Genomic DNA, 27212 nt, shown 5'->3' with positions numbered 1-27212 from the left:
CATGCTGGTCAGACCTGGCCTGTCTCATTTAACACACCTTCCTTGGGCAGATTCTCTTTCAGAAAAGGCCTCTGTGGGCAACTTGCAGATCGTGCCTAGGACCACTCAGCAGCCCAGCCTTAGAAGACTCAAGCGGTTCTGGAACTCCCGAGAGACCAGAGTGACTGAAGGATGGTCCTGGTGGCCTTGCTTGGACTCAGCTGGTTCTGTTCACCCCTGGGAGCCCTGGTTCTGGATTTTAACAACATCAAGAGCTCCTCAGATGTGCAAGGCTCTGGGAAGGTAAGTATAGCTAGATCAAAGGAACACTGAGACCAGCCACAAAGGGCACTGCATCAGGCAGGACACCCTCACCTTTAAGTGAGTTTATATATGACGCACTTGCACATAAAACCCAGCTCCCTGATCATTTACCGTTAACAGAGCACATCCTGTAATTCCATGCCCCAGGAGGCAGGGAGTGCAGAATTAAGGAGCTGTCAGTCAGTTAGAAGCCAACTGATTGCAGATAAAATCTTTCAAAAAGGCATGCAAGACAAAAGGGGATAAAATGGCTTTCTGGTCAGGGCTCTAAACTTATATACAAATCGGTACATAATGAAGGTGGCTCCATGGGCTAGGCCCTTACGCTCAGCTGTCTTCCTCACAAGTTGAGATAGGCATGGATTTCTATCCAGCAGTGAAGACAGGAATTTCACCATGACTACAGAGCAGGTGTATAGAGTTAGGACGTGACCCATCAGTGTAGCTGTCTACTGCAGAGTTGTTTTAGGGGTCATTATCCTCTATGCATACTAAACATCACACTATTCTCTGAATGCATGTACTGTGTACAGAATAAAGGACAGTTGGGGACTTACAATTTATCTGTAAGACACACATGAAGAACTTTGTTCACAAAGAGTGTAGGAATATTAAATTTTGAGTTCTGAAGTAAAATTGGGGTTGGGGGCATGGTTCATAATTGATTACAGACAAATTTTCAAACACAAGTTCCAGAACAGCCAAGGTCTTCTCACGGGTGGATTCTGTTTTGGGAGAAAACCACTTATGTTGAAAAATCAAGATGGTGCCCAGGTTGGCCACAGCACCCACCGCTATTGGAGTCTACCTCTTAGGGCTCACTGAATTTCCCAGCCTGTGACAAGTTTCCCTTCACAGGGCTCACAGTGTGTGTCAGACAAGGATTGCAACGTAGGAAAATTCTGCTTCGCGCTCCATGATGAAAGGTCCTTCTGTGCCACGTGCCGCAGAGTTCGCAGGAGATGCCAGAGGAGCGCCATGTGCTGCCCAGGAACGGTCTGCGTGAATGGTGAGCGACCTTGGGCTCCCATACGGGGCTGCAGTCTGATGGCATCATTGGAGTCACGTAGACTAGGACCGACCATGGGAGACAGGCTAGTGTGTTCTTGCATCTGGATAAAGTAAATTTGGATAGCTGTCTTTATTTTTTTTTGGTGAAGCAAAATCATTTACTACCTGGCAACACCTCTGACATGGATAGAATGATTTCAAGGGATGTGCAGATACTCAGTGTATGTCTCTGGACTACATCATATTGTAAAACGGGACGTAGAAGAGCTGCCAAGTCCCTGGGCACTACAATAACAGCACACCTGTACTTGTCCCTCAGATGTTTGCACTGCAGTGGAAAACACGAGGCCAGTGATGGACAGAAACACCGACGGCCAAGATGGCACCTACGCAGAGGGAACCACCAAATGGCCAGCGGAGGAAAACAGACCTCAGGGGAAGCCCAGTACGAAGAAATCACAAAGCAATAAGGGTAAGAACATCATAAGGAGAGCATATTTTATTTTAAAAACCATTTTCTCCCTCCCAGCCCCACAGGCTGAAGCTAAACTCCTTTACCTCATGTCTGTGAGCTCTTGGAGCAATTCAAGGGACTCTATTGGCCAGGCCAGGGCAAGACCCTAGTGATGACAGCTTAGGAAGGAAACCCTCCAACCGATGGCTTTCCCTAAGCTGGGGTGTACCAAGTGCCACGTACCTTTCCTATAGCCTCAGCATACAGAGTGGATTAAAGAAGATGCATTCACTCCAGACTTGTACATAGTACAAAAGGGTCTGTAGCTCTGCTATCCTAGAACTCACTGTGTAGACCAGACTGTTCAGGAACTCAGAGACCCGACGGCTTCTGCTGGGATTAAAGGTGTCTGCCACCACACTTGGGGATTTACAAAAATTCTTTTAAACAAAATAGGAGTCTCGAGTTAAAGTCTTGAATAACAGAGTATTTGAAAGTGGAGAGGTACAACAGCCGCTCCTACTCACATATTGGACTAGCTGGCCCCTTTATAAGTAAAGGAATCGATGCTCACGAAAAACTGTATTAGCAAACTTTGTGGAGTGCTACCTATTTCTCAGGGTAGATAATCATTCCTTGATGTCTTTGTTCAGTAGGGCTCTAATTTCCCTTATTCTGTGAGACCTGTGTCCTGTTGGCTTTGCTAGTTTATATATAGGCTATATAGGCCTTCATTCCTAGATCCCAATCTCAACCCATTAGTATAACACACACACACACACACACACACACACACACACACACACACACACACACACACACACCCTTAACCCATCTGCCACCTCTAGAGCCTGAGCCTACCTTGTTACAGGACAGGAGGGAGAAAGCTGTCTCAGAACCTCCGACTGCGGCCCTGGACTTTGCTGTGCTCGCCATTTTTGGACCAAAATTTGCAAGCCAGTTCTACTAGAGGGACAAGTGTGTTCCAGGAGGGGGCACAAAGACACTGCCCAAGCCCCAGAAATCTTCCAGCGCTGTGACTGTGGTCCTGGACTGTCCTGTCGAAGTCAGGTGACTGGTAACCGACAACATACAAGGCTAAGAGTATGCCAAAGAATATAAGTTGTACAGACATGGGACTTGTCCTCGTGTTCACACAGAATCCCTGGCACTAATTTTATTCTATTTTTTATTTTGTTTTCTGAGACAGTGGTCTCGCTGTGTAGCCCTGGCTGGCCTTACACTCATAGAGACCCACCTGCCTCTGCCTCCTGGATAATTTTTGGGGGGAGGGGTAAGGGTTCTGAGACAGGGTCTCAGAGTAAGCTATATAGCCCAGGGTGGCTTCGAACTCACGTTCCTCTTGCCTCGAGTGAGTCTTGGGATTACAGGCAAGTACATTATACCCAGCACATAAATAAAGCTGAATCTTCTAGCAACTGACAGTGACCAGACGCTGTGATGAGTTACTTCTGACTTTGTGACTACCATCTACAACATGACAGGACTCTACAATAAAGCCATCCAGACACAGTGGCTCAATCTGCTCAAATAAATCTTTCTTAAAACTTGAAGTTCTTTGTTCGTGTACAGAATGTTATTTGATAAACAGTGGACTGTCCACCAGACGAACTGATGAATGCTAGTTAGGTGCCATTGAGCTGTGAGGGGAAGGCTGCCCCTGAGGTAAAGCACACACTGTCTTCTAGTTATCAGTATACACTGCAAATGGGAAATGGTCACAGAAAGTCCTTACAGCTATGAAGGCCCCTTTCTTTTTAGATAGGGCCTCACTATGTAGCTCTGGCACCCTGGAATTCAGTATGTAGTCTGGGCTGGCCTTGAACTCACAGAGATCTGCCTGTCTCTGCCTCCCAAGTCCTGGGATTAAGGATGTGCACCACCATGCCTGGAAGCCCCTTGTTTCTAAGGATCCTGAAGTGACTTCTGGAGATGGCTCTGGGAGACCAGCTGACCCATAAAGGGTGGATAGGGACAAGTGGGGCCGACTGTGGCTGCAATGTGAGGTGGAAGTGAAAGGTCATTAAACACTGCTTATCACATCGGCTCTTACGTTTCTCTAGTAAACCATGGTACTGCGATCACAAACATATCTAAGTTTAAACACATGTGCTAAGAAAATACTGAATAGCTGCTCAAGAGGTTCATTGACGATAGTCCATGGGAAGCACAGAGAAGAGGCAATCACCTAAAACACCCAACCCTTACATAGCAAAGGTTAAGCAATAACTTAGGACTCCTCGTGGGATAGGCCTGGGGTGGGGCAGGCGTCATTCACTCCTGTCCTTGGGCTCCCGGTAGCGCCACTGGATGTAATCGAAAATGTCCTGCTCGCTGTCCACCGGAAGGGGCTCCCCAGCAACCCCTGTGGATGGAGAGAAACAGGAGTATTTAAGAACTAGTCTGGGAACTTCTTTAGTATCATAGACTGAGAGCTAACCTGGCCTGAGGGACTCATAAGAGGTACAGGCTGACTCAGAATGCAAGGCCCAGGTTCCATTTCCAGCTCAGGGGAAGTGAGTGAGCCACCTGGAGAAAGTTCTTTCCTGCTCACCTCCACGTGCTGACAGCAGTCTGCATGAGACTTTTGTCTTATTACCAGCGTTACAGAGAATGCTGGGGTCCCAACCGTGGCCTGAAGTCACCTAGTTCATGGTCCTTTCTGCTGGGTCTCATAAAATAGTGCTTTTGCAACTCAGACTGTGGTCATCCTTAAGCTAGCAGTAACAGCATGCCTTAGACGTTTACCACAATTATGGACTCTTGCCTCAGATGTGTGCATGGCTAAGCCAGCCTGGGCTACAGAACGATACCCTGTCTCCAAAATTAAATTAATGAAATGCTCGAGTACCTATGAAATTAGCACCCACATGTTTAATAATGACCCAGTAGATTGTCTGAATGCTGACATTTAAAAAGCAGTGCTCCAATCTGCATAAGATGTAAGTCCTGCTTGCATAACTTTTAAAAGTGGTAAACTTTGTCTTCCAGTGGACACTACTAGTAAACTACATAGTAGATTATGACTCGTTAAATAAGATTTTTAAATTCCGTTTTTTATAAACACTTATTATATTCCTTTATTAGTTTTGCGTGTGGGGTGTGAACAAGTGCATGTACACATATGGGCGTGTGTGTGCCCCAGAGAGTACACGTGAGGTGTGAGCATGTGCATGTTCACATGCGGGTGTGTGTGTCACAGAGGGCACACGTGGGAGAAGGAAGGAGCAGGAGCCTGTTCTCCTTCCACTGTGAGTCCCGGGCCCAGACCCCGGCTTTTAGGTTAAGTCCTTACCTGCTGGGCTGCCTCATCTAGTCCTTAAATCTTAAGGATGATATAGAAATAATTACCCAGGGACTATTCTGTAATTTTTAAAATTTAATTTTTCCCTATGAGTGTGGGGTGGTGGCAATGGCATTTATTTAAGTGTGTTCGTAAGAACACACTTTATAATTCAACTACAGTCTTAGCCACCAGTTTTGAGTGATACTGAAAGAAACGATACCAAGTTCTTCACTAGTCTGAGATACATCAATCGAAACCCTTTAAGTCAGTAAGGTTTTTTACTGAGTATCATAAGGAGGTTGGAAGGACCTAATATTCATTCCCCTGCTCCCCAGTGCACACGCTTTGCTGAGGATCAAACCCTACAAGACGAGCATTGCAGCAACTAAGTACATCGCCAGCAATGTAACCAATCCTATCAGACTACAACAACTTTTGCCTGACTGGTCATCAACTGAGGCCTTACAAGGATCTTTTGTTTCCTGTGTTTAAAATCATAAAGAAGCTACAACTAAATGGCAGGTGTCTTAGGCTTTCATTGCTGTGCGCAGACACCATGACCAAGGCAACTCCTATAAGGACAACATTTAACTGGGGCTGATTTATGGGTTCAGAGGTTCAGTCCATTATCATCAAGTATGGCCCTGTCCAGGAAGGCATGGCACTGGAGAGCTGAGAGTTCTACACCTTGTTCCAAAGGCAAATCGGAGAAGACTGGCAAGGCCCACCACCGCAGTGACACACTTCCTCCAACAAGGCCACGCCTCCTAATAGTATCACCCCCTGGCCAATCATATTCAAACCATCACAGCAGGATTACTAACAGTATTCTTAGAATTTGTTATCTTAAAAGACCTAGTTTTTGAGAGGAAGGTAAGGTAGCCTAGGCTGCCCTCAAACTTGCTGAGTAGCCAAGGCTAAACCAAGACTGCCTAAGTGCTGGGATTACAGGCACTATAGACAGCACATGCTGACAACCCAGCTAAAACACGCTTGGAAACAAGCTCTCCAGATTCAAGGATGGCCACTCAGGCAGTCACAGACACTCACCAGTGACCCCCAGGGGACAAAGGGTATAAGACAGTCACAGACACTCACCAGTGACCCCCAGGGGGCGGATGGTGTACTCATTGATTGTGAAGCCCTTTTCCAGGGCATGCGCTCTCATATTCTTATTAAAGATGTCACTTCCAGTGAAGTAGAGAACACCACAGTAGTACTGATCTTTGGGGATCAACCTTAGGGAAAAATATTTTCTTATTACATATTTCACGTTTGACAGATAAAGGTTTTCTAGAATCAGTAAAGACAAAACACCTGAGGTACGTCTGTACTCTAGTCACCCACAAAAAGCAGGGTGACTGTTAGGCTGACTGCTCAATGGCCACCGTATCACCTCAGCTGGCAACTGGGGACGACAGCTGCTGGACGCTGTGTTTCTAAACACGGCCTACTAACCTGGACCCACAGGAAGTAAAAGGAAGCCTCTGTCTTGAGCTTTCGGCTTTACTTTCACTATTGCCCCAGAGCTCTCCCTCGCCTCCAGTCACCTGGGGTTCCAGAATGGGGGAAACCTCAAACAGTAGGGGTCATCCCTCTGACAAGGGCAATGACTGTGAGGCTGAGGCTACACACTGGAGCAGGGACAACCATCTCTCAGGATCCAGTATGCAGGACGAGGGCCGAGACAGTGATGGATCTAGGGCCGCAGCCTTCTGAGAACTGTGTAACTGTGCACACCTCACCTCCTGTGGCCCCTGCTCTAATTCTTCCCCTATTTAGACCTAAATCTCAAACCAGAGCCCAGAAAATGGGTCCGGGATGTCAGGAGCTTGTGCCTGTTCTTCCCAATGTGAATACACGGAACCAGGTCTGAGCTTCTCGCCACTGTCTTTGATATATTAGGATAGGCAGCCAAGTCTAGGCTGATGGGCTGCCAGAACCTGGGCTTTAACTCCAAGTTTCAGCTATACCCGGGAAGCTTCACTTCGCTAGAGGTTTGTATCACAAAAAGTGGCATCTACTTATTACTACAACACAAGAAGCTGTGCCAGCTATGGCCGTATTCTGGTGAGGAGCAAATCTCAAGAAACTGTTGTCTATAGACATTTACCATTCTGTACACAGTCTAGCCTAACACTGTATTTCACAGTAATTTACCATCCCCTAAAATAAAAGGTGGCTCTCCATATCTATGTAACCTTAGAGGAGCACCAGGACTCAGCCATCTGAATCATACCTGATATCGATTCTCCTGTGTGGATATTCGTTTTCATCATTCTCGCTGGGAAGCTGGCAAACACCCTATGTGGATATTTCAAAGAATGTTTAGATAGCTTCAAATTAAATTTTCATCAAATGTTCAAGGTGAAGGTACTTTGAGCTAATTCCAGCAGTCCTAGAATTTTGAGTACTTTCAGCATAGAACCATCTCTACGCTCTACATGAAGATGAGGCTGCGTCCCGGGCAGTCACTATGCTGCTCTAAGCTGTGTGAAGCTCTGGCTTTCACACTGCCTTACCCTGCATGACTCCATTCTGAGTGCAAAGGCAGAGGCAGTTCAACCACATTCCTCCTGGCTCTGAGACCACCCGCTGTCCAGCAGCAGCCATGAGGTGGAGAATAATAACTTATTCTTATACGTGAAAAAGTGTCAGAGAAGACTGGGAACACAGGGGTGCATGGATTATTAAAACTATGACAGGAAAACTAGGCCTGAGACAAATCAGCATCTTCAACCTGAACCCTCCACTTATAAAAGGTCACCTAACGTTGTAACGTCCAGACCCACCGACTCTTGGCATTTTCACTGGGCACTCAGGTACGGCAGTCCCATTGTTCTCACTGTGTGTATGACATACTCAGATTGCCCTCATGTTCACCTGTCCACCACTCCAGATCTGGTCCAGACCTTGCCCTGGGGGTTCTAGTGCTTCTGAAGCTCAGCCCCACAACTACTCAGTCCTGAATGCTTCCAGCAACTCTCCAACTGGTTTGTTAGCGTTTTACCTAACTAGCTGGGGAACGAACTGTCTGTGTAGTTTGTAAACTTATTATCCAGTGAGTTCTGATGCTGGGGAGAGGCATGCTTCAGACACAGTGTGCCCAAGTCAGGACGTACAACCTCCACCTTCTCAGTGCGTTCCAGGTAACTAGATCCACATGGGGGGCGAGCAAGGATCATGCTCTGAGGACTTGGCCTTTGCAGGTTCTAAAGTAGCGATTAGTCATGGGAGGCACCAAGCATGAGAGACAGAGACCAAAACAAACAGGGAGAAGCAAATGGAATAGAAGAATGGCTATGCACAACGCAAACAAACTGAGAACGCTGCCAGTGATCGTCATGGATAACAAGATTATTCCATTCATGCAGCAGGCAGAATATTACAGACAAGAAATATTCAAGAAAGGTTTAAGTATGATATAACAGTAGAAGAGTTTGAAGAAACCTTAGAAATAGAGAAAACAAAGCAAACAAGAAAATTAAAAGAGGAGATTGTTGGGTTGTCTTCTATGTGCCCGAGTCTTCACCAGTTTTAGTTTTATTAAGATTTACTTTATTTTAATTGTGTGTGTGTGGGGGGGGAAGGCCTCAGGCTGGTGATTATTCACAGGTGATGACTTAGGGCCAGTGACTCGACACGGGTAATCAGAGGCAGCGGACAGAACAGAACCCAGTAAAATGGGCACTTATTTGATTATTATCAGGTAAAATGTGAAGTGGTTCTGCTTTCTTACCATCTCTGTACATGTGTACAAGGGCGTACACATTAAGTTTAGCCGTCCACAGAGGCTAGAGGCCTGAGACAACCCATCCCTTAGTGTTCCAGGCAGCTGCGAGCCACCATCCACACCCCTAACCACTGACATCTCTCGCCACTGCTTCTGTTGTTTTCTGAGTTAAGTTTCATCAGCTTTTCCCCTTCAAAAAAAGGCAACATTTCCGAACTAGACAATTACTCATCTTACACATGTAAAATGCTATAAAGTTTACCATATTATTTAAAACTCTTGTGTGTGTGTGTGTGTGTGTGTGTGTGTGTGTGTGTGTGTGTGTGTGCGCGCGCGCAGCGGAGGGGATGCTCACAGAGGCCGGTGCTGGAGCCCCTGGAGCTGGAGGTGAGGTAGGTTGTGAACCACCTGACGTAGGTGCAGGGACTGAACTCAGGTCTGGGTGAACAGTGCACACTATTAAGTGCTGCACCGTCTCTCCAGCCTCACACCTGACAAGGTCTCCAACTGTAAGTGCCTACTGTCGTATTCTGCGCAAATGTGTCACTAAAGCCACACGTCTGACCTAAACTGGACATTTTCTTTAGCTGTTCCTCTACCTAATGAAACAGACTCGCTTTCGTGACATGAAACCTATCTTCCTGGCCAACAAGTTCTGTCTGGTGCCACCTTTAGGTGGTCGGGTCATGGTGTCCCCATGGTGAACTGTCAGGAGGAGCTCAGTTGCAGCCCTGGGTGCCTGGACTCACAGGCCTGCTATTTGTCATCAGAGACTGGGGTTCAACTACTGTGTTCCCTTACTCAAGGCTGATTTTACTTTCCTCCTCCTCTTCTTCCTCTTCTTCTTCTTCTTCTTCCTCCTCCTCCTCTTCCTCTTCTTCCTCCTCTTCCTCTTCTTCCTCCTCTTCCTTCTTCTTCCAGAGTTGAAGACCCAACCCAGGGCCACTGAGCTAAATCCCGAACCCCTAATTTTATTTTCTGATGTGCTAATGTTAAAGAATTCCTCTGTGTTCTTGTAGAATTCTTAGATGGGTTTTTGTTTCTGAGTTTCTAAAGTAAACCCTTTCATTTCCTCAGAATAGTCCAGATATGGCCACTTGAATGGAACCAGTGATACATAAAGCCAACAGACATCGAAGAGATGCAGAGGAAAAGGTTGTTTTTTCTAAGTATTACATTTATATAAACAACAACTGAGCAGCCTAAAGACCATGGAGAGACAGCACGGCAGCTGATAGCACTTGCCACTCTTCCTGGGGCACCCAGCTTCTGTCATCAGCACACTGTGTTTGCAACCACCCGTAGTTCCAGTTCCAGGGGATCGGACACCCTCTTCCGACCTCCATAAGCACCAGGTGCACATGGTACACATGCACACATGCAGACAAAACTCACACACAAAAGAATAAAAGAAATGGCCTAGACTCGTGCTAGTTTGCATTGGATTTGATTACTGCCATCGTAAGACAACCTTGGTTTTGGTTTTTGTTGCCACAGGGTCTCACAGTATGGCCCAGATTGGCTTGTGTTAGGATTTCTACTGCTGTAGTGAAACACCAAAACCAAAAACAACTTAGGAAGGAAAGGTTATTTCATCTTCTAGCTCCCAGATCATCCTCCTCTGTTCCTGAAGGAAGTCAAGGCATGTGCTGAAGCAGAGCCCACAGAAGATCAATGTTGACTGGCTTTGCACGGTGGGCTCACCTTGCTTTTCTTGTATAAACTCAAGCCAACCAGCCCAGGGTGGCACCACCCACAGTGAACTGGGCTGCCCACAGCAATCATTAATCAGGAGAGCACCCATAATCTTGCCTACGGACCAATCTTATCAAAGTATTTTCTCAACTAGGATTCCCTCTTCTCAGGTAGTTCCAGGCAGCCTGATGTACACAGCAAGCTCCAGAACAGACAGGGCAGAGAGACCCTGACTTATAAAAAAATAAAAATCTCTTTTCTTAGATATGTCTAGGCTAATGTCAAATTAACAAAAACCAACCAGCATAGCCTAGCCTGGAACTTAATATGTAGCCTAGGATGGCCCCAAACTGGCAATTCTCCTGCTTCAGTTTCTCTAATGCTGGGATTACAGGCATGAACTGCTGTAGTGATAATCTCAATAGTCAACTCGATGAGATCCAGCCTGTAAAATGGCTCTAGACAGAGAGGCATAAATGAGTCTGTGGTCCCCTTTCTAAGGAACTGGCAGGTACTGTGCAGGCTGCTGGGGGACAGATGTCTCCCTGGGCGTGGGCTGTGACTGCATTGCTGACCTGGAATCAATCGGTGGGTTAGTGGTGTGGTACCCTAAGTGAACACGATGTGCTCTTTAACTGTGTGCGTATCTATGTCTAAGTGGGGAACCAGGGCGCTGTCGGCTTAGGACAGAGGTTTTGTAGTAGGTGGCAGTTACTGCAGGGCTCCCAACTTCAGAGATGAGACAGAGTGTGATTAGCCCTAAGTGGGAGCCTTTAAGGCTCAGGGAGGGAACATGGAGGAGGCAGAAATAGCCAGAGGAAGGGCTGGGATGTTGTGGAACGCTGTTTTCCAGGCAGGACACAGCCACTCTTGAACTCTCAGCTGCTATGAGTATCTGGTATGAGAGCGGGCCTATCACTATTCTGTTCTAGAGGGAGGATGGGCTTACAAGGCTCCAGCTCTCCCTGAGGACTTACAGATTGCAAGAGAAGAGGCTGAGGAGGCTCAATCCCTCCTTAGGCTCTACATGATGTTAATGGAGGTGAAGGGATTGTGTTTTCTTTAGTGGCCCATGAGTGTATAAATGACCCCGACTCATGCAGACAACTTTAATGCACCACACAGTAGCACAGGAAGGTATGTATGTAGAGGACGGACTCATTGGGAAGAGGAAGGAGATCACAAGTGGAAAGAGGACAACCGAGGCTAATAACATATTACACACATACACGAAAATGTCATAACATCTTATACACGTGCATAGAAATGCTACAGTGTTACTGTAGTTAATATATGCAAAAAGCTAAAGATCTGTAGAGACAGCACAGCAGGTAAAATGGCTGCGAAGCAAGCATCAGGGCCCGGCTTTGCTCCTGGCACCCATGGAAAAAGAGCCATCACCCACCTGTGCCCACAGGTTCTAGTTTATCCCCTAAGCTGCCCACCTAAACGCTCCCCACTTCCAGGGCCCTGGAAATCCCCACTGTTCCACTTTACAACGATGCATCCTGTCTTTCTCAATCCCTGCTGGGCACCTCAGCCAACATGCTTTCCTTCCAGTCATGTGACATGGGAAGTGCAGTATGAAACCAGAATAAAGGCAAGCCAAGGGAAAACTGAGAATTTGATTTCCATGAGCTTTCTTACTCAGAGAGACTTACTTATCTGTTTTTAATTTATCTGTCACCTTTTTTAATTTGACTCTGTGGCCTGGTATGACCTGGACCTCACGATATAGCCCAGGCAGGCCTTGAACTCATGGCAACCTCCCCTCCTCAGCCCGAGTGCTGGGCTGACTTCTCAGTCCAAAGCCCACAGAGCTCTTACAGCTCAGCAGAGTGGGTTGCACCAGGGGTCTGCAAGCATCCTTTGTAGGCCCCTGCACCAGGTCTCCCAGGGGGCCCGGCTTCTCCCCTCACTGCAGCAACAGATTTCTAATCAGGCTCGCTGACGTTTTTCTGTTTTCTTTCTTCTTCTTCTCTCTCTCTCTCTCTCTCTCTCTCTCTCTCTCTCTCTCTCTTTCTTCCTTTTTCTTTTTTTTTTAGATTGGTTTTTCCACCTGGAACTAATCAGGCATTTTGAACCTCACTCATTAAAACTCCTAAGTCAGAGACTATGAAGCACTTGCTATTTTAGGAAAGAACTTACTTCGTGCTCGTTATTATGAATAGTTTTAAAGGGCAAATTCTGCCTAATTATTTTGGTGATTCAAATCATTAACACAGTATTTACAAGAAAATCCTTTACTGAAATATTCCGGAAGTAACTCTGAGCGCTAACATTACTTCCCCGAGATCTCAGAGTTCTGCCATTTCTTTTGTTGTTTTGAGGCAGGGCCTCTGTGGAGCTCTGGCTGCCCTGCAGCTTGGCGTGAGCCGTCATGCTGTGACCCCAGCTATCTGCGATGGTGACAGAAAGCTATAAGCGTGGACACTTACCATGAACTTTGTCTCACCCTTTGACAGAGTATCTGTAATGAAACGGACTTTTTGTAACTGTTCCACAACACGATGTAACAACTTTGGCTGCATGATCATGATTAGAAAATAGAAAGAGAGTACCGTTACAATAAGAAAACTTTTTTGGTGTTGGAAAGTGAACCCAGGGCCTTAGTCCCTGCCACTGAGCTATGTCCCCTAAACCCATTTCTTTCTTACCTTTCTTTGAGGTCCATCCAGGCTGTTAGGACTATGTAGACCAGGATAACCTGCTGAGGCACCATCATGCCCTGGTTTATGTGGTGTTAGGAACCCAACCCAGGGCCTTGTAACTGCTACACATCCAAACAATCTGCCTAACTGAGTTATATCCCTAGTCCTGTGTTGTTTCCTTTAAAAAAGAGAAGTCACTCGGGGTTGGAAAGATGGCTCAGTGGTTAAGAACACTTACTGTTCCTCCAGAAGACCCCAGTTTAATCTCTGGCATTCACATTAAGTGGCTCACAACCGCCTGTAACGGCATTTCTAGGGGACCCAACATCTCTGGTCTTGGAAGGCTCCTGTGCCTCCCCCCCCCCCCCCACGTCCTACAGACACATGTGCATCATTAAAGACACAGATCTCCAAAATGACTTCCTCATGCATGTGTGTGCCTGCTGACTTATGATGCTACGGTTTATAGTCAGGGAACAGAGCTTCAGAGCTGGTTGTGTCTCATGTTGGGCTCTCTCAGCTCTACTCGGCATTCTCCAGGAAAACTGGCCTGCAATCTTCACTGACTGTCCTGCCCCTACTTCCCATCTTCCCATAGGCATACTGGGATTACAGATGCACGTCAGCCACCACATCTGGCTTCTAGAGTGGGTTTCAGGCATTCGACTCAGGCTGTCAGGCTTAAGTCATCTTCCCGAGCCTCCTCTTTCATATGCTGAGTATATTTCCCTCTAGCAGAAAATGCATCAATTCGAACGGTTGTTCCCCCCAATCTATCTATCTATCTCTCCCTCCCTCCCTCCCTCCCTCCCTCCCTCCCTCCCTCCCTCCCTCCCTCCCTCTTTGTAGAGTCGGGTAACATTAAACTCATGCTAAACCTCTTGCCTCCCAAGTGATGTGATTACAAGTACACGTCACCATGTCTGACCATCAAATCAAATGATTTCTTTTTCTTAGAGACTCCTTATGCGGGGCTGGAGAGATGGCTCAGTGGTTAAGAGCACTGGCTGCTCTTCCTGAGGTCCTGAGTTCAAATCCCAGCAACCACAAGGTGGCTCACAACCATCTGTAACGACATCTTGTGTCCTCTTCTGGTCATGCAAGCAGAACGTTGTATGTACATAATGAATAAATTAAAAAAAAAAAACCCCAAAACCAACAACCTACTTATGCTTTCAAAGATAATAAGCTTCATCTGACTTCATAAAATCTAAGAGTTAGCTCTTTTTAAAAAGCAAAAATATTCTAAAATTTAAAATATCTGCCTTCACACGTGTTTAACAGGTAACGTTTCACAGTAGTTATTGCATTTACTTATTCAGTGTGCGAGTGCTCACACACATGAACACATCGGAGGGAGAAACAACGTGAGAGAATTCGCTCTCCCTCCACCATGTGGGTCTAGGGACTGCCCGAGTCAGGGCTGGTGGCAAACAGCTTCCCTTGATGAGCCATCTCTCTGGCCCTTCTGTAACAGGTAAAACTTCTCTTAATGAAAGTATTGTATGCCAAGTATTTCTGAAATTGATAGTGAATAATTCTGAAAATATCTTTTTCAACTTCATTTCTTTAGATGTTAAGATCTGCTCAAAAAACTGAACCCTTCTCTGTAACTCACGTTGCCTCTCCCAGGCCACAGTCTAGGGGCTGGCAGGTGACAGTCACCGAGGTCCCCTTCACATCAGCTCTTCGTCCTCCCCACTTCACAGGCTGTGAGGAGCACCAGCAGATTCTACTCCCAGAGATTCATCCACTCATTTATTCCCTTGCTTATGTTTAATTGGGAACAATACTGTGTGTGTCTGTATGTGGCTATATATAAGATTAAAATAAACTTAGGGTTATAGCTCAGTGGAGGAGTCCCTGCGTGAGGCCCCAAGTTCACTCCCCAGCACCATAAACAAACCACACAGTGAAAATATCCAACTGTCAGTTAGAAGACGCTGCTCCTCCTGAGTACCTGTTTGCTTGATTCTGACGTGAAGTTTGGGTGGGTCAGCAGAACGTCCATATCTCCACTGGACTCTGCGCCTATGAGAAAAAAGAACACGCACTGAGTTCTGTGTAAACCTACTAGTTAGGCCATCCTAGAATGAGATGGAGACACAGGCACTGAGTTCTGTGTAAACCTACTAGTTAGGCCACCCTAGAATGAGATGGAGACACAGGCACTGAGTTCTGTGTAAACCTACTAGTTAGGCCATCCTAGAATGAGATGGAGACACAGGTACTGAATTCTCTGTAAACCTACTAGTTAGGCCATCCTAGAATGAGACGGAGACACACGTACTGAGTTCTGTGTAAACCTACTAGTTAGGCCAACCTAGAGTGAAATGGAAGACACACGTACAGAGGCCCCGCTTCCAACAGGGCAACTTTCTACTACGCTGTAACTCGTGTCTAACATGAGTTAAAAGACTTCCATTTTCTGTCCAGTGCCTCAGGCACAATGACAGAGACAACAGAGTATGAGACAAACAGTAGTAATGGGACGAACATGGACAAGCAGACTTATCTAATACTAAGGGTTTCAGGAAGCCATGAAGTGACACAAAACACATCTTTTGAACCCAAGTCCATCACACACACTAGGCAACTTTAACACCAAGCCATGAATGACGAGAGTCGGAAGGATGTTACCTCTTCGGAAACTGCCGCAGACTGTAGCGATGTACTCGGGATCCAGCTTTTTAACTTCATTAAGAACAATGTCCTAAGAGAAGAGAAGGGAAGTCAGTATTCCAGCAAGAGCCGGCCTTCTCATGCTACAGAGAGCACCACGCACACACTCTTACCTGCATTTGCAGCATCTCCTCACGAGGAATTCTCTTTTCAAAGTCCTCAAAATATCTAGAGAGACATAACAAGAGGAAAGAGATTCTGTACAATTTTAATGATTAAAAACCATCTACCATGTCAAGCATAGAAGCAGATCATTTGTCAAAAATCAAGACTGGAATTCAGTTGGAAGACAAGAAGAAAGCCAGGGAGGTGGTCGGGAAGGCACCCACTGCTTCAGGACCGCACCCAAGTCCTGACTGTATCCTGTGTACATTTCAGACCTTAAATTCATTTCCATGTAATCACATAACAAGAATAAAGAAATGGGGCTCAGAATGCAGCTCAGTTGGGAGATCTTTTGCCTGGCACACACAAGGCCCTGAATACACCAGATCTGGGGCATCTGCCTGCAATTACAGCACTTAGGTGTTCATCCTTCTCTGGCTACACAGTAAGTACAAGGTCAGCCCTGGATACTTGAGACCTGGTCTAAACAAACAAACAAACAACCCAAGCTACAGGAAACAAATAGACATTATTGCTGCATGTTTACAAAGGAGACTGCCCTCTCCTGATAAAGCTAAAGGTTTATAGGACTGAGCACCTGAAACCTGCAAAAACAGGAAGAGGGCTCTGATGTGCTGCTGGCTTGAGGGGAGCTGGATGCTAATGAATCTACACATGATTTTATTTCATTTCCTTTCTAAGTAACATACAGCACGTAAAAAGCTAGGAGGAATCGTGAATGTTTACAACATGACAATGATAAATGTTGAGGACACTGGTATGTTTACCCGGATCTAAAACATTATACAATGTATACACGTAACAAAATGTTAGGTGATGTATACATGTTGAAAATTATACCAAAAGTTTTCAAAATTTTTGTGTCTAAAATATTATCCTACACTGTGGATGGAGCTAGGAACACCAAGACACAGATGACTAAGCCAGTCATGAAGGAGAGTGGAAGGGCCAGAAGAGGAGCGGCTGTCGGGTAGAGAGATCATTGGTTCCTAGGCCTGGGAAGCAGTGTGTGAGGGTTCTGTGAGGAAGAGAACAGCAGACTCCTTTAGGATAGGAAAGATGTCCTAAAACTGACTGTAACCGTGGCTGTACAACCCTGCAAACATGTTAAAAGTTGTTCAAGTGTTTATTTCACACAGGTTAACTGCATACTGTATAAACTATATCTCAGGAAGCCCAATAGGATGGCATTGCAGCATGAAATAATGTCTACACATGTGTCTAAGAATGATAGTGTGTGTATTCTGAACAGTTCTGGTGCACAGGCTCTTCAGAAGACCTTATGAATTCCCCTAACATTCAGGTTCTCCAAGGACTACAGAAATGAAAGACATCATAAGGCACCAATAGGAAAAAGAGTGCAATTTGGACCAAATCATCAAGAAGATAATATAATGGCAGACATGTAAAGTGCCAGTACACGCACAATGTAATACCCGCTACGCAGGAGCACTGTTGATGCTACAGATATTATATTTCATTTACACATCTGAGAAGTTTCTTTCTTGGATTCATGTAAACTTCACGTGTTTCATGTTCACAGACCACGGTAAGGTCCTGAAGAGCTACTTGAGCTGGGTATAGAACTCATGCCTGTAATCTGAGATCTTGGAGGACCAGGCAAGAGAATCAAAGTCTGAGGTCAGCCTGGGCTACGTGGGACTTCCAGGTGAAAGGATATTTCAAATAACAGCCACTCCCCAAAAGAGCCACGCCTACAATTCTATCTGGTAACTAAGTTCTCACTTCTCCATGTTTTAGAAGGAAGTTCTCCTATAGAAGTTAAGAGAATGAAAGGAATTCTCAAAGAAAATGAAAACAACATAGGAAGCTAGAGTGCAACAATAAGCCATGAGCGCAGGCGTGAAGGTGACAAGGCTCTGTGCAGAGTCCAGCATTTCTGAACTAACGCTGGTTGCATTTAGTTAAGTCCCAAGGTTACCAAAGAATGTCTATACATGTTGTCTCTACATGTAAAAAGTAATGAAAAAGAGGCCATGTATTTGAAAGAGAGCAAGGGGGGATGGGCGTGAAGATTTGGAGGAAGGAAGGGGAGGGGGTAAATTATAATCTTGAAAAGTAAAAAAAAAAATGTCTGTGAAAACTTTACATCTGAAGTATCAAAATTGGCTATCTTACTTCAGCCCAATTCGCTGATGGTGGTTCAATTTATCTTCATTTTTCCTGAGATCTGAATAGGAGATAAAGTTGAGGTGTTTAAATTGAATATATTTTATAAAAAGATATTAAACCCAATTATCTTTTCTACAAAGAACTGCCCAGAAGAAAAGAGATGTCAAAATGATTTTCAAAATACAATGACTAAAAAACTACCACAGAGACTAAGAACTAGAAACAACTTTTCAAGTCAACTTTGCAAACATCTGACTTGAAGATCACTTTTACGTAATGAGTCAAAATTTCAACTAGAGGGTCATGAAAAAGTCCATAAACAAACCAGGAATTACAGGTAATGTTACTGGCTAGAGTTAAAAACGCCCTTCAGGTATCTAATGCAGCTTACTACAATAGTAAGCATAGCTTCTTCAGGTTTTATAACCGACAGCGTCTCACAACACAGTCCTGGCTGGCCTTGAACTCAGAGATCAGCCTGCCTCTGCCTGCATCATTACCACGTCTGGCCTAGGCTCATTCTTAGACATGTGTTACCTTCCCTGTTCAGTTAGCCTTCAGTATGAATGTGTGAAGGTACTGTGCTAAGGGAGAGAAGGCTATCATCTTCATCTTTTAATCTGGAAAAAATTTAACATTAATGTGTCTTTATAGGCATGAATGTAGTAGTAACTTTTGCTAAAGAAAAAACAAGACAATGTAATTTGTTTAATAACCAGTATATTGAGAAATAGATAAATTCCCTCGGAAGAAATGGAGAAAAATCTGTATTTTTTGATAAATGCACCACATATACTACCTCCTAGAAAAAATACCACCAAATAATATCTGAAATGAAATGGAAACAATTACACAGTCACTGTTATATTACATATCTGAATTATGAAATATGAAACCAGAACAGGAGGTTCCAGCATTACCAGGGGAATAACTTCGTCAAACTCACAAGTTCCTGACTGTTTTGGAGAAACTGGATATAATGCAAGCAAAAACCCCACAGTCCTCCTGAGATACGATTCACTCTCTGACTCTTTGGCAAGTTCTACGACTAACCAGAGTGCCCCACAAGCGTCGGGCACCCCGCTGAAGCGCCCACTACTGCCCACGCCCACTACTCTCAGTAGTCTGCAGACATCGTTATATCAAATCCTGAGTCAGGGCTGGGGATTTAGCTCAGTGGTAGAGCGCTTGCCTAGGAAGCGCAAGGCCCTGGGTTCGGTCCCCAGCTCCGGAAAAAAAGAACCAAGAAAAAAAAAATCCTGAGTCAGAATACATACCATGTGGCCCGAGGCTGAGGGACTAAGCAAACCCACTACAGTGAGGTTCTGAAAGTGGCATTCGAAACTCATCAGTCCCCAAGCCTGCCCGCCTGGCCTGTCTGGGTTGCTCAGAGGTAGCTGAGCCTTAAGTGGGGCACAGTACGCATTCCTAAGTGTGACAGTGAAGCCACATGTCCTGGAAAGCGAGGAGATGCGTCACATTTAGAGGACGCTTATGTTGGGGAAGGGAAATGGACTAAAATTATTTGGTTTAGGCTCTAGTTTTCCCTCCATTACTGTGAAAGCAAACATTCCTCCAACAGCTTGTAAATCTCTACCAGGAACATTCTTTCAACACACAGTTTAGCTTTTACTCTAAAATGTTCCTGTCTAAAACAAGAAGGAACAAAAGCAACTTAGACCCCAATTTTCCAAATCGTCACTGCTTTACTGTCACTGCTCTTACTTTAAGCTGAGAGTCTAATGTGTGCTGTTTGAGCTGTTTGAGAGGCTGACTGTCAAAGCTGGACTGTTCCCCCTCCCCTCCCCCTCCATTTCAGACCAAGTATATGTATCTCAAAGTGTCCTTCAAGGTCCCCTTAACTCCAACAAGTGGCAAGCTCAAATGTACCACCACTGCCCTGATTATCGACTGGAAGGTTAGTGGGTGCTGGGACAACCGCTTATCCTGTGAGTAAAAGTGTCTGCAGTGGAGAGAGGAGCTGGCAGTTCAGCCATGAGAGCTCATTCATGTAGAAAAAGCTCGCCCAGGAATTCCAGTGAGGGCTTCAATTCCTCCAGTCAGTTCTACAGCACATGTGAGCACCGAATCTGATGACGGCATCTTACGGCTGTGTTTGTTCTTTACCCACCAGACTCACCGAAGGGGATACTGTTCACTCAGGACTCTCTACTGGGAACCCCACCTGGCCATCTAAAGGGGGCTTCCCCATTTGATTTGGGCAAGATGTTCTGAGGGCTGGATGTGATGGCCTTTATCTATCTGCTATTCACTGTTTCTCTGGCTTGCTGTACGGACGCTGACTCAAAACACAAGTGAGGCCATTACAGCTCGCTCTCTAGACCAGGGAGCACAAAGTAACTTCCTGCTTGTCTTAATTTTTTGTCACAAACCTAAAATTATCTAAGACAGAAAGGTTGACCTTATTCTAGATCTGCTCTCTACAATGTCGTTGCCAAAACCCCTTTGTCTGCATTTACATTTATTTACATTTATTTGAGACCAGGATTTCCAAGACGGCTTCCTGGAGATTTTAACTTGGACTTAGTGACTTATGTCATACTCACCTTCTAATGTTTTAATTCCTTCATCTACAAGCTTCCTTGCAGCAGATGGCCTATAACAACAACAACAATTAGAAGACGCCATCTCAATAGCGGGGAAAGCCACTGTGATAAGCACAGTGTCCTCTATTGTCAGGGACAGAGTTAATATTCACTAAGCAGGAATTGCTCAGTGCTGCATGGTTACTTTGCTAACGTCCATTTTACCCGAAGACTTTTTGAATCTTTAGTCAGTTGGTGGACAACCGTGACCTTGAACATAAAGACACCTAAACAGCCAGCTGTCATAATGCTCACGCACAGACATGGGGCACTGGGACACTCATTAATGCAACCGAGATTCATTGAGGGCTATTACGTGCCACATACACTGCTGGGAACCTACACAGATAAGACACTTCTACGCCAGTGTGTAGAGAAAGACAACAGATACGAATATGAATATAGTGTGATATTACTGAGTGGCTATATCTCACCTTAGACTGTGAGATGCTAAAACTGACATACGAATGAAAAATAGCCAGCCATTCAGGAGAGCAAAGGAAAACCATTTCGGGTAGAGGAACAACTCCCGAGAGTTCCATGGGTAAGCATGAGCTCGCCTGGTTCAATCAGTGATGCTGGATGACACGGGGCCTATAAACTACCATGGAGCGGTGCACAGGAGCCACAGACACTGCACTCCCTAAGGAGGTGGAGGCAAGTTTGGGCCTCCGTCAAGCACAGTGAAGCTATTAGGAATGAGCATAAGCCATCCGTACTGGCTGCTTCAGGTTTGTAGACTATCACTGCGGCTGCTGCTCAACTGTGGTCAACAGTGATGTGTCATGGAGAGCAAGTTAGCTGGGAGGAGCAACAGGAACAGCACCTGAAGCACCTACGCTGTGTCAACTCTCGGTATTATACAGTAAGGACAGACCAAAGGAAAGCCTGAAGACACACTGTGTGGCAAAGGCGTGAGGGAGGGAGAGAAGTGCAAGCCTGGGAAGGAAACAGTGGGGAATCTAGTTTGCTTGACATGAAAAAGAAGACTAATTTACTGCCGTGTCTAGTTAGGAAATAGTTCTTACCCGATGCCAGTAACTCGAGTCAGGAAGTTGATGGATGAACTTGTATCATCCTGACGAATCTTTATAAAAAAGAAAAATCAAATAATGATTTAAGAATGCTTCATGAACTGAAATTATCTTATTGGAAATGTATCAATATGCTCAAAATAAAGCAAAAAAGTATTTGCACTGCAGAGAACACAAGGCCCTGAGCAGTTGGTGGTAACAGAGTGGCTACAGACTTCTCATCTCCAATTTACTCAATACATGGGATTTGGGGGTTGTTTTATTATACATATGTTGTAGAATAACAAGATCTAGCTAACTATAAATTATAAATGCATCACCAACATTTAATACCCACTTCAGATTTCAATTTTCCAATACTTTTAAAGGGTCTCTTCATAAAAGACCCTTTTATGATATTAAAACAAACAAAAATCATAAAACATGCTCAGTATAGTTCAGACACAGATACAGACACATGTATGATAATGACTTTTTCATCAAAATTTGCAATCACTGTGGATGGTACAGTAAGAGGAACTCTGCCCCAGACCAGCTGTGTCCTAAAGCCACACACAGAAGTGGGAGAAGAGGCTCTTTTCTCTGTGACACAACCTCACTACACTGCCCAGGAGACCTTCTTCACCTCAGTAATACTGTAAAGTCCAATTAACACGTTTCCTTCTGAGTCTCACTAACATGAGTTACATCAACCATTCTGCTCTAGGCCCTAAGGAAGGACAAGACATCAAGTAAAAGTGTTACCTTTTCCAGTTTACGCAATTTTCCAGTTGCTAAAAATTCATCAATCTTTTCAGCAATTTTTGTTCCTACTCCTGGCTACACAGAAAATGAAAAATAAAGAAGACAGGTGAATACAGTGCTTACCAAATCCCAAGAGACAAACACTGGGGAGTAAGAAACAAGGGACTATTGGGCAAGTTTTGAAGCAAAGGTACAGAAAACTGAACCACGGAAGAAACTCCCCAGAACAAATGCTTAAGGACCAACAGAGGAAAACTAGTAACTTTAACTCACTCTTGACTGCACAAAGTTAACTTCTGAGGGCTGAAAATGTGGGTCAGTGGGAAAGTGGCTGCCTGGCCTATGAGAGGCCCTGGACATGCTCCCAACACCACACAGACACAGACAGACACACACAGGCAGACACAGACAGACACACACAGATACACACACAGGCACAGACAGACAGACACAGGCAGACAGACAGACAGACAGGCACAGGCACAGACACACACACACACACACACACACACACACACACACACACACACACACGTGCGCCTTACTTGTATTAAGGGAACTGAGAAAGCTGGGGTGTTAGGATGGCTCTGTGGGTTTGGGCACTTGTTACCAGGCCTCATGCCCTGGGCTCAGTCCCTGGAATCCAGAGTGGAAGGAGAGACCTGGCTCCTGCACGCTGTCCTCTGACCTCCACATGGGCACCACTGCATGCACGTATCCACACACATCCCAAATAAATAAATGCAAACAATTTCTAACTAACAAAAAAAAGAAAATGTGAAAATAAAGCTATATACACAGTATCAAAATCACTTATTAGTCTATGGCCCTGAGAATTAAATCCAAACATCGCCTGTACTCGCATCCTCGCACTTCGCTTGTGTTATTAACTGACTGTCTTTTAGACAGGAGTAGTTCAGGGAAGCTTTATAATTATGTCAAATGTCTGAAAACTAATCTAAGGTTCACCAGATAAGTTAAATAAACTCCTACAATGAACTAGTATGCAGCCATGAGAAACACTGCAGCATTTATTGGTAAAAGAGGTTGAGTGTGTTAGGAAAAAGTACGCGTATGAGATGGCTGTACAGTTAAGATCATTTATTGTCTAGCAGAAGACTGGGTTCAGTTCCCAGCATCCACACACTGGCTCACAATTATATGTAACTTCAGTTCCAGGGAACCCCATGAGCTCTTCTGGCCTCCCCAGGCTTCTGCGTGCACATGGCGCACATAAACCACACAACCACACACACACACACAACAACAATTTCTTTTTAACCTAAAACCCAAGGCTACACAATGAGATCTTCTCACAAAGGTGGGGATGGCGTACACATGTTCTGCCAAATGATCTTCAAGGAGACTACCAATGAGTACCCCTCGGCAGCAAACGCTTCTGTCCACACGTCATTATCGATAATCCAACAGGCACCACGTAGTGTCTTATCTCAATCTAACTTTATGGGTGAAGCTTCGTGTTTACTGGTCTTCTTTATTATTTATTTGTGAGTGCTCGCAGACATGTATGCTCCAGCATACATGTGGCAGTCACAGGACAAACTGCCAGGGTCATCTCTCTCCTTTTGCCATGTAGTTCCAGGGACTGAAGTCCGGTTAGGTAAGCAGGCTGGGCAGCAAGCCTTTATCTACGGAACCGTCTGGTCAGTCCTGTTTAAACCTCAGGTATGCACACTAATATGACGTGACCCAGTTTCTTTCTTTCCCCCACCCCTCCAAAGACGGGGTTCACTACTGGTCATTATGCTTACCAATTTCTTAGCTTCTGCTCCACTCTTGATTTTGTGTGGGTACTTTGCTATCACAGATGCTGCTTTTCTATAAACAAACAAATAAAAAGGAAGAAAAAAACAATTGAAAATCCAGCAGATGCTTATTTTCTCTTAAACTGAACTACACATACACCAAATATCCACATTAACACTTTACAAGGATAGATGGTTTCCTCCTGCGTAAAACTTAGAACCTGATCGATGGACGTTCAGGGACTTGGAAAGAGCAAGACTGGAAGCGGGTGGAAAGACATCTGGGGAAGATCACAGGGACTGCCATGTGCCAAGGCTGCCCTGGCTACAGCTGTTCCTCGGTGCCAGATCTGCCAACAGCAGAGGTCAACACCGGACCCAGATGTGGTCCATTTCCCAGTGTGACCTGTCAGGGACCTCATGGTAGGTTGACTACCCTGGGCTGCTTCCTCTGTGCAAAGGACAACACTTTGTCCTTACTGGATAGGATTCTTATTCTGGTTATGGATTTGCCTTTCCAGCATGTAATGCTTCTGCAAAAGCTACCATCTGCGAATTGTCTATGACCAAGGAACTCACTTCATACCAGAGAAGTGCAACAGTGGGCCCACATTCATGGACTCCATGTTCCCCACCATTCTGAAGCGGCTGACCTGATAGAATGGCCTTTGAAGGCACAGTTACAGCACCAGTTAGGTGGCAGCAGCTTAAACATATCCATAGCTTAAACTCTGAGCTAACAATGCCCCTTCTAAAAGCCAAAGAACAGCCAGGCAAACATCCAAAGCTAGGCATGAGAAGCCCTCTTTTGAGTTTTCACCCAGGAATGTCCTAGTATGTCATGTATGTCCCCAAACATACAGGCTACTGCTACTGCCTTTAGTGGCACCCTAGAAGCCACCAAAGAAGTAGAAGGTAAGTCCCTAACTGCTGAAGAAACCACGCATTTCAGACACAGGGCTCGAGGCCTCTGAGCTGGAACTGACCTGAATTGTCCCTTCTCTGAGGACTGGCTTTCAGGGCATCAGGCACCAGGCAAGCTTTCAAAGGAGCAGAATCAACCAACAGCTCTACACAGCTATGACACCTATGACCCACAATGACCTGCATGGCATGCTAACACTAAGGGTGCAGTAGGGACACATATATCTCCGTGGTAACCAACAACTCTCTAATTGGACTTAGGACTCCCTCATCAACAGGGAAATCCATCATTCCTGATACCAGCATCCTGGTACCAGGCCTAGTGAAGTCACAGGTCTTGGAGAAGAGCCTACAACCACCACTTTCCCAAAGCAGCATAAGCCCTAACTATATAGTCTAAATGTTCATCCTTATACCCACAGACAAGTGTAGCCTTCACCCCTCATCAAGAAAACTGCTCTTTTGCAACAGAGACCATTACAGAAAACCATAACCAATCAAAATGCAGAGTTATGGGGCTAAGTCCTAATGGGTACGTCTATAAGATTAACTCCTAAACCTAAGGCCCAGGGAACACTGTAGAAGAGGGAATGGGAATCAGAGGAGCAGGGAAATTGCTGTGAGACGGTGTTTGTGGCCAGAAATGTCAGAAGCTATACTCATCCGGTCTCACTAACATCACTGCCTAGACACGAGCAGTGTTGTTCACAAGAATGAATATAACAGGCACCCCGAAGTGGTCAAGACCTCAACCTTACACGAAGAACTACAGGAAACTAAGGAATACTGAGAGCAGAGAAATAGACTTTGCCAGGAAAGACGCACCAATTGGTTATCCAGTACCAAAGGGTCAGCCTTGAACACGTCCGAGTAACACAATACAGTTGGTGCAGATTGCATTTATGTATTTAGGAAAATGTATGTCTATACATATAAATATATGTAACAATAAATGAAAAAAGGTTATGAATTTGAGAGATCAAGGAGGGTTATATATGGAAGTGTTTGGAGGGAGGAAAAGGGGAAATGATGTAATTATAATCCCCCAAATAAAAGAAATAATAAAATATAATAATAATAATTAATGGTAATAATAACAATAATGACTCCAGATAAGGAAATCCAGGCATGGAGCAGACTATTCGAGAACTCTAACTGTAAAGACATAAGTACTAGCTTGGGGGAAGCAGGGATCGTTTGCTTTTACTTTTAGAAGCTGAGAGTATGTTTATAGGTTAAGTAGCCAGCTGTGGGAAGAATGGCTAGAAGGTGCCTTCTGAGGTTTGTAGTGATGGGCCAGGGGTTTTCAGGAAGGCAACAGGATCTGTTATGGTCCAACCAGGAGGAAAGGTTGATTTCTTGAACTACATCTATTTCACAGTTCAGACCTCATCTCCTGTTGTTTATTGTTTTAAAGTCACACTGTATTTCCAGTCATTCGAGATTAATGGTGGGAATATATGCACCAGACACCTATTTTCGCTCAGAACTGTAAACGCTCCTGAATTAACCCTATAAAGCTCTGCCAAAATCCTGTATAGGTTAAATAAAGTGCCGCTCGGCTTTTTAAAAAAAAAACAAAAAAACTTTCGGATCGCCCAAAGACCCACTGGGCACCCGTCCCCCCATCCCTGAGAAGTGACAGCAAACTAGGGTGTCCTGGAACGCAAGCCAACAACGTACCTGTATGCATTGTACTTGTGGATCGCCTGGCTCACGTTCTTCTCAAAGTTTGCGAGTTCTGAAAAGACAACAAAGGGCTCGAGACACAAGGACACACCCGCGACCGGCTGTCCCGGGAAGGAGGGGTGGGCGGGTTCCTCCACCGGCGTCCAGGACAGACGCTGCCCGGCACTGCGACTGCGACCCGGGATCGGGGGAGAAGCGAGGCCCGGCTGAGGAGAGGGATCGGAGGGCGGCCCGGGACTCACCCACGAGCATGTCCGTGATGCCGCCGTTGAGGGTCTCCTGCGGGGCCTTGCGTTTGCTCATGGTGCCGGGGACCCACACCTGTGTCTTACCGGTGGAACAATGGCGGCCCCT

At 45.3% G+C, this 27212-nt stretch overlaps 3 protein-coding genes across 3 annotated transcripts; 1 reads left to right on the top strand and 2 right to left on the bottom strand.

Moving 5' to 3' along the window:
* Erich1 (glutamate-rich 1) overlaps positions 1-27212 on the bottom strand; it is a gene marked incomplete at its 5' end in the record, with an annotated part of 52793804 nt that overhangs the window by 6185616 nt on the left and 46580976 nt on the right.
* Positions 32-3413, top strand: Dkk4 (dickkopf WNT signaling pathway inhibitor 4). Its single transcript, NM_001109332.2, is given in 4 exon segments — positions 32-282; positions 1162-1312; positions 1634-1786; positions 2640-3413. Coding segments are annotated over 4 exon segments (666 nt in total). The 5' UTR covers positions 32-171; the 3' UTR covers positions 2891-3413.
* On the bottom strand, positions 810-27212 carry Polb (DNA polymerase beta). Of its 2 annotated transcripts, XR_015639374.1 has the most exons (15): positions 27101-27212; positions 26853-26910; positions 24252-24318; positions 22480-22554; positions 21730-21788; positions 20663-20712; positions 18102-18153; positions 15950-16004; positions 15795-15867; positions 15115-15185; positions 12942-13028; positions 7315-7379; positions 6174-6313; positions 3998-4154; positions 810-1415 (listed from the first exon to the last, which is right to left on the bottom strand). XR_015639374.1 is itself a non-coding variant. In NM_017141.2 (14 exons), the coding sequence occupies exons 1-14, from the start codon at positions 27159-27161 to the stop codon at positions 4060-4062; spliced, it is 1008 nt and encodes a 335-aa protein (NP_058837.2). In that variant the 5' UTR covers positions 27162-27173; the 3' UTR covers positions 3918-4059. The 2 variants fall into 2 exon arrangements, 1 of the variants encoding a protein (NP_058837.2); NM_017141.2 differs by lacking the exon at positions 810-1415 and having other exon boundaries at positions 3918-4154; positions 27101-27173.

The sequence above is a fragment of the Rattus norvegicus genome, chromosome 16 (assembly GCF_021556685.1).
Source record: "Rattus norvegicus strain SHRSP/BbbUtx chromosome 16, alternate assembly SHRSP_T2T, whole genome shotgun sequence".
Lineage (NCBI taxonomy): Eukaryota > Metazoa > Chordata > Mammalia > Rodentia > Muridae > Rattus > Rattus norvegicus.
Note: the sequence above shows the minus strand (reverse complement) of the source record. Positions and strands in the feature narration are given on the sequence as shown.

Excerpts from the sequence above, each read along its gene's own strand:
- Polb (NM_017141.2), bottom strand. The coding sequence starts at position 27,161 with ATGAGCAAACGCAAGGCCCCGCAGGAGACCCTCAACGGCGGCATCACG. Across the intron at positions 24,319-26,852 it reads CACAAGTACAATGCATACAG|AAAAGCAGCATCTGTGATAG; the intron begins GTACGTTGTTGG and ends GTTTGTTTATAG. Across the intron at positions 4,155-6,173 it reads CCGCCCCCTGGGGGTCACTG|GGGTTGCTGGGGAGCCCCTT; the intron begins GTGAGTGTCTGT and ends CTCCATCCACAG.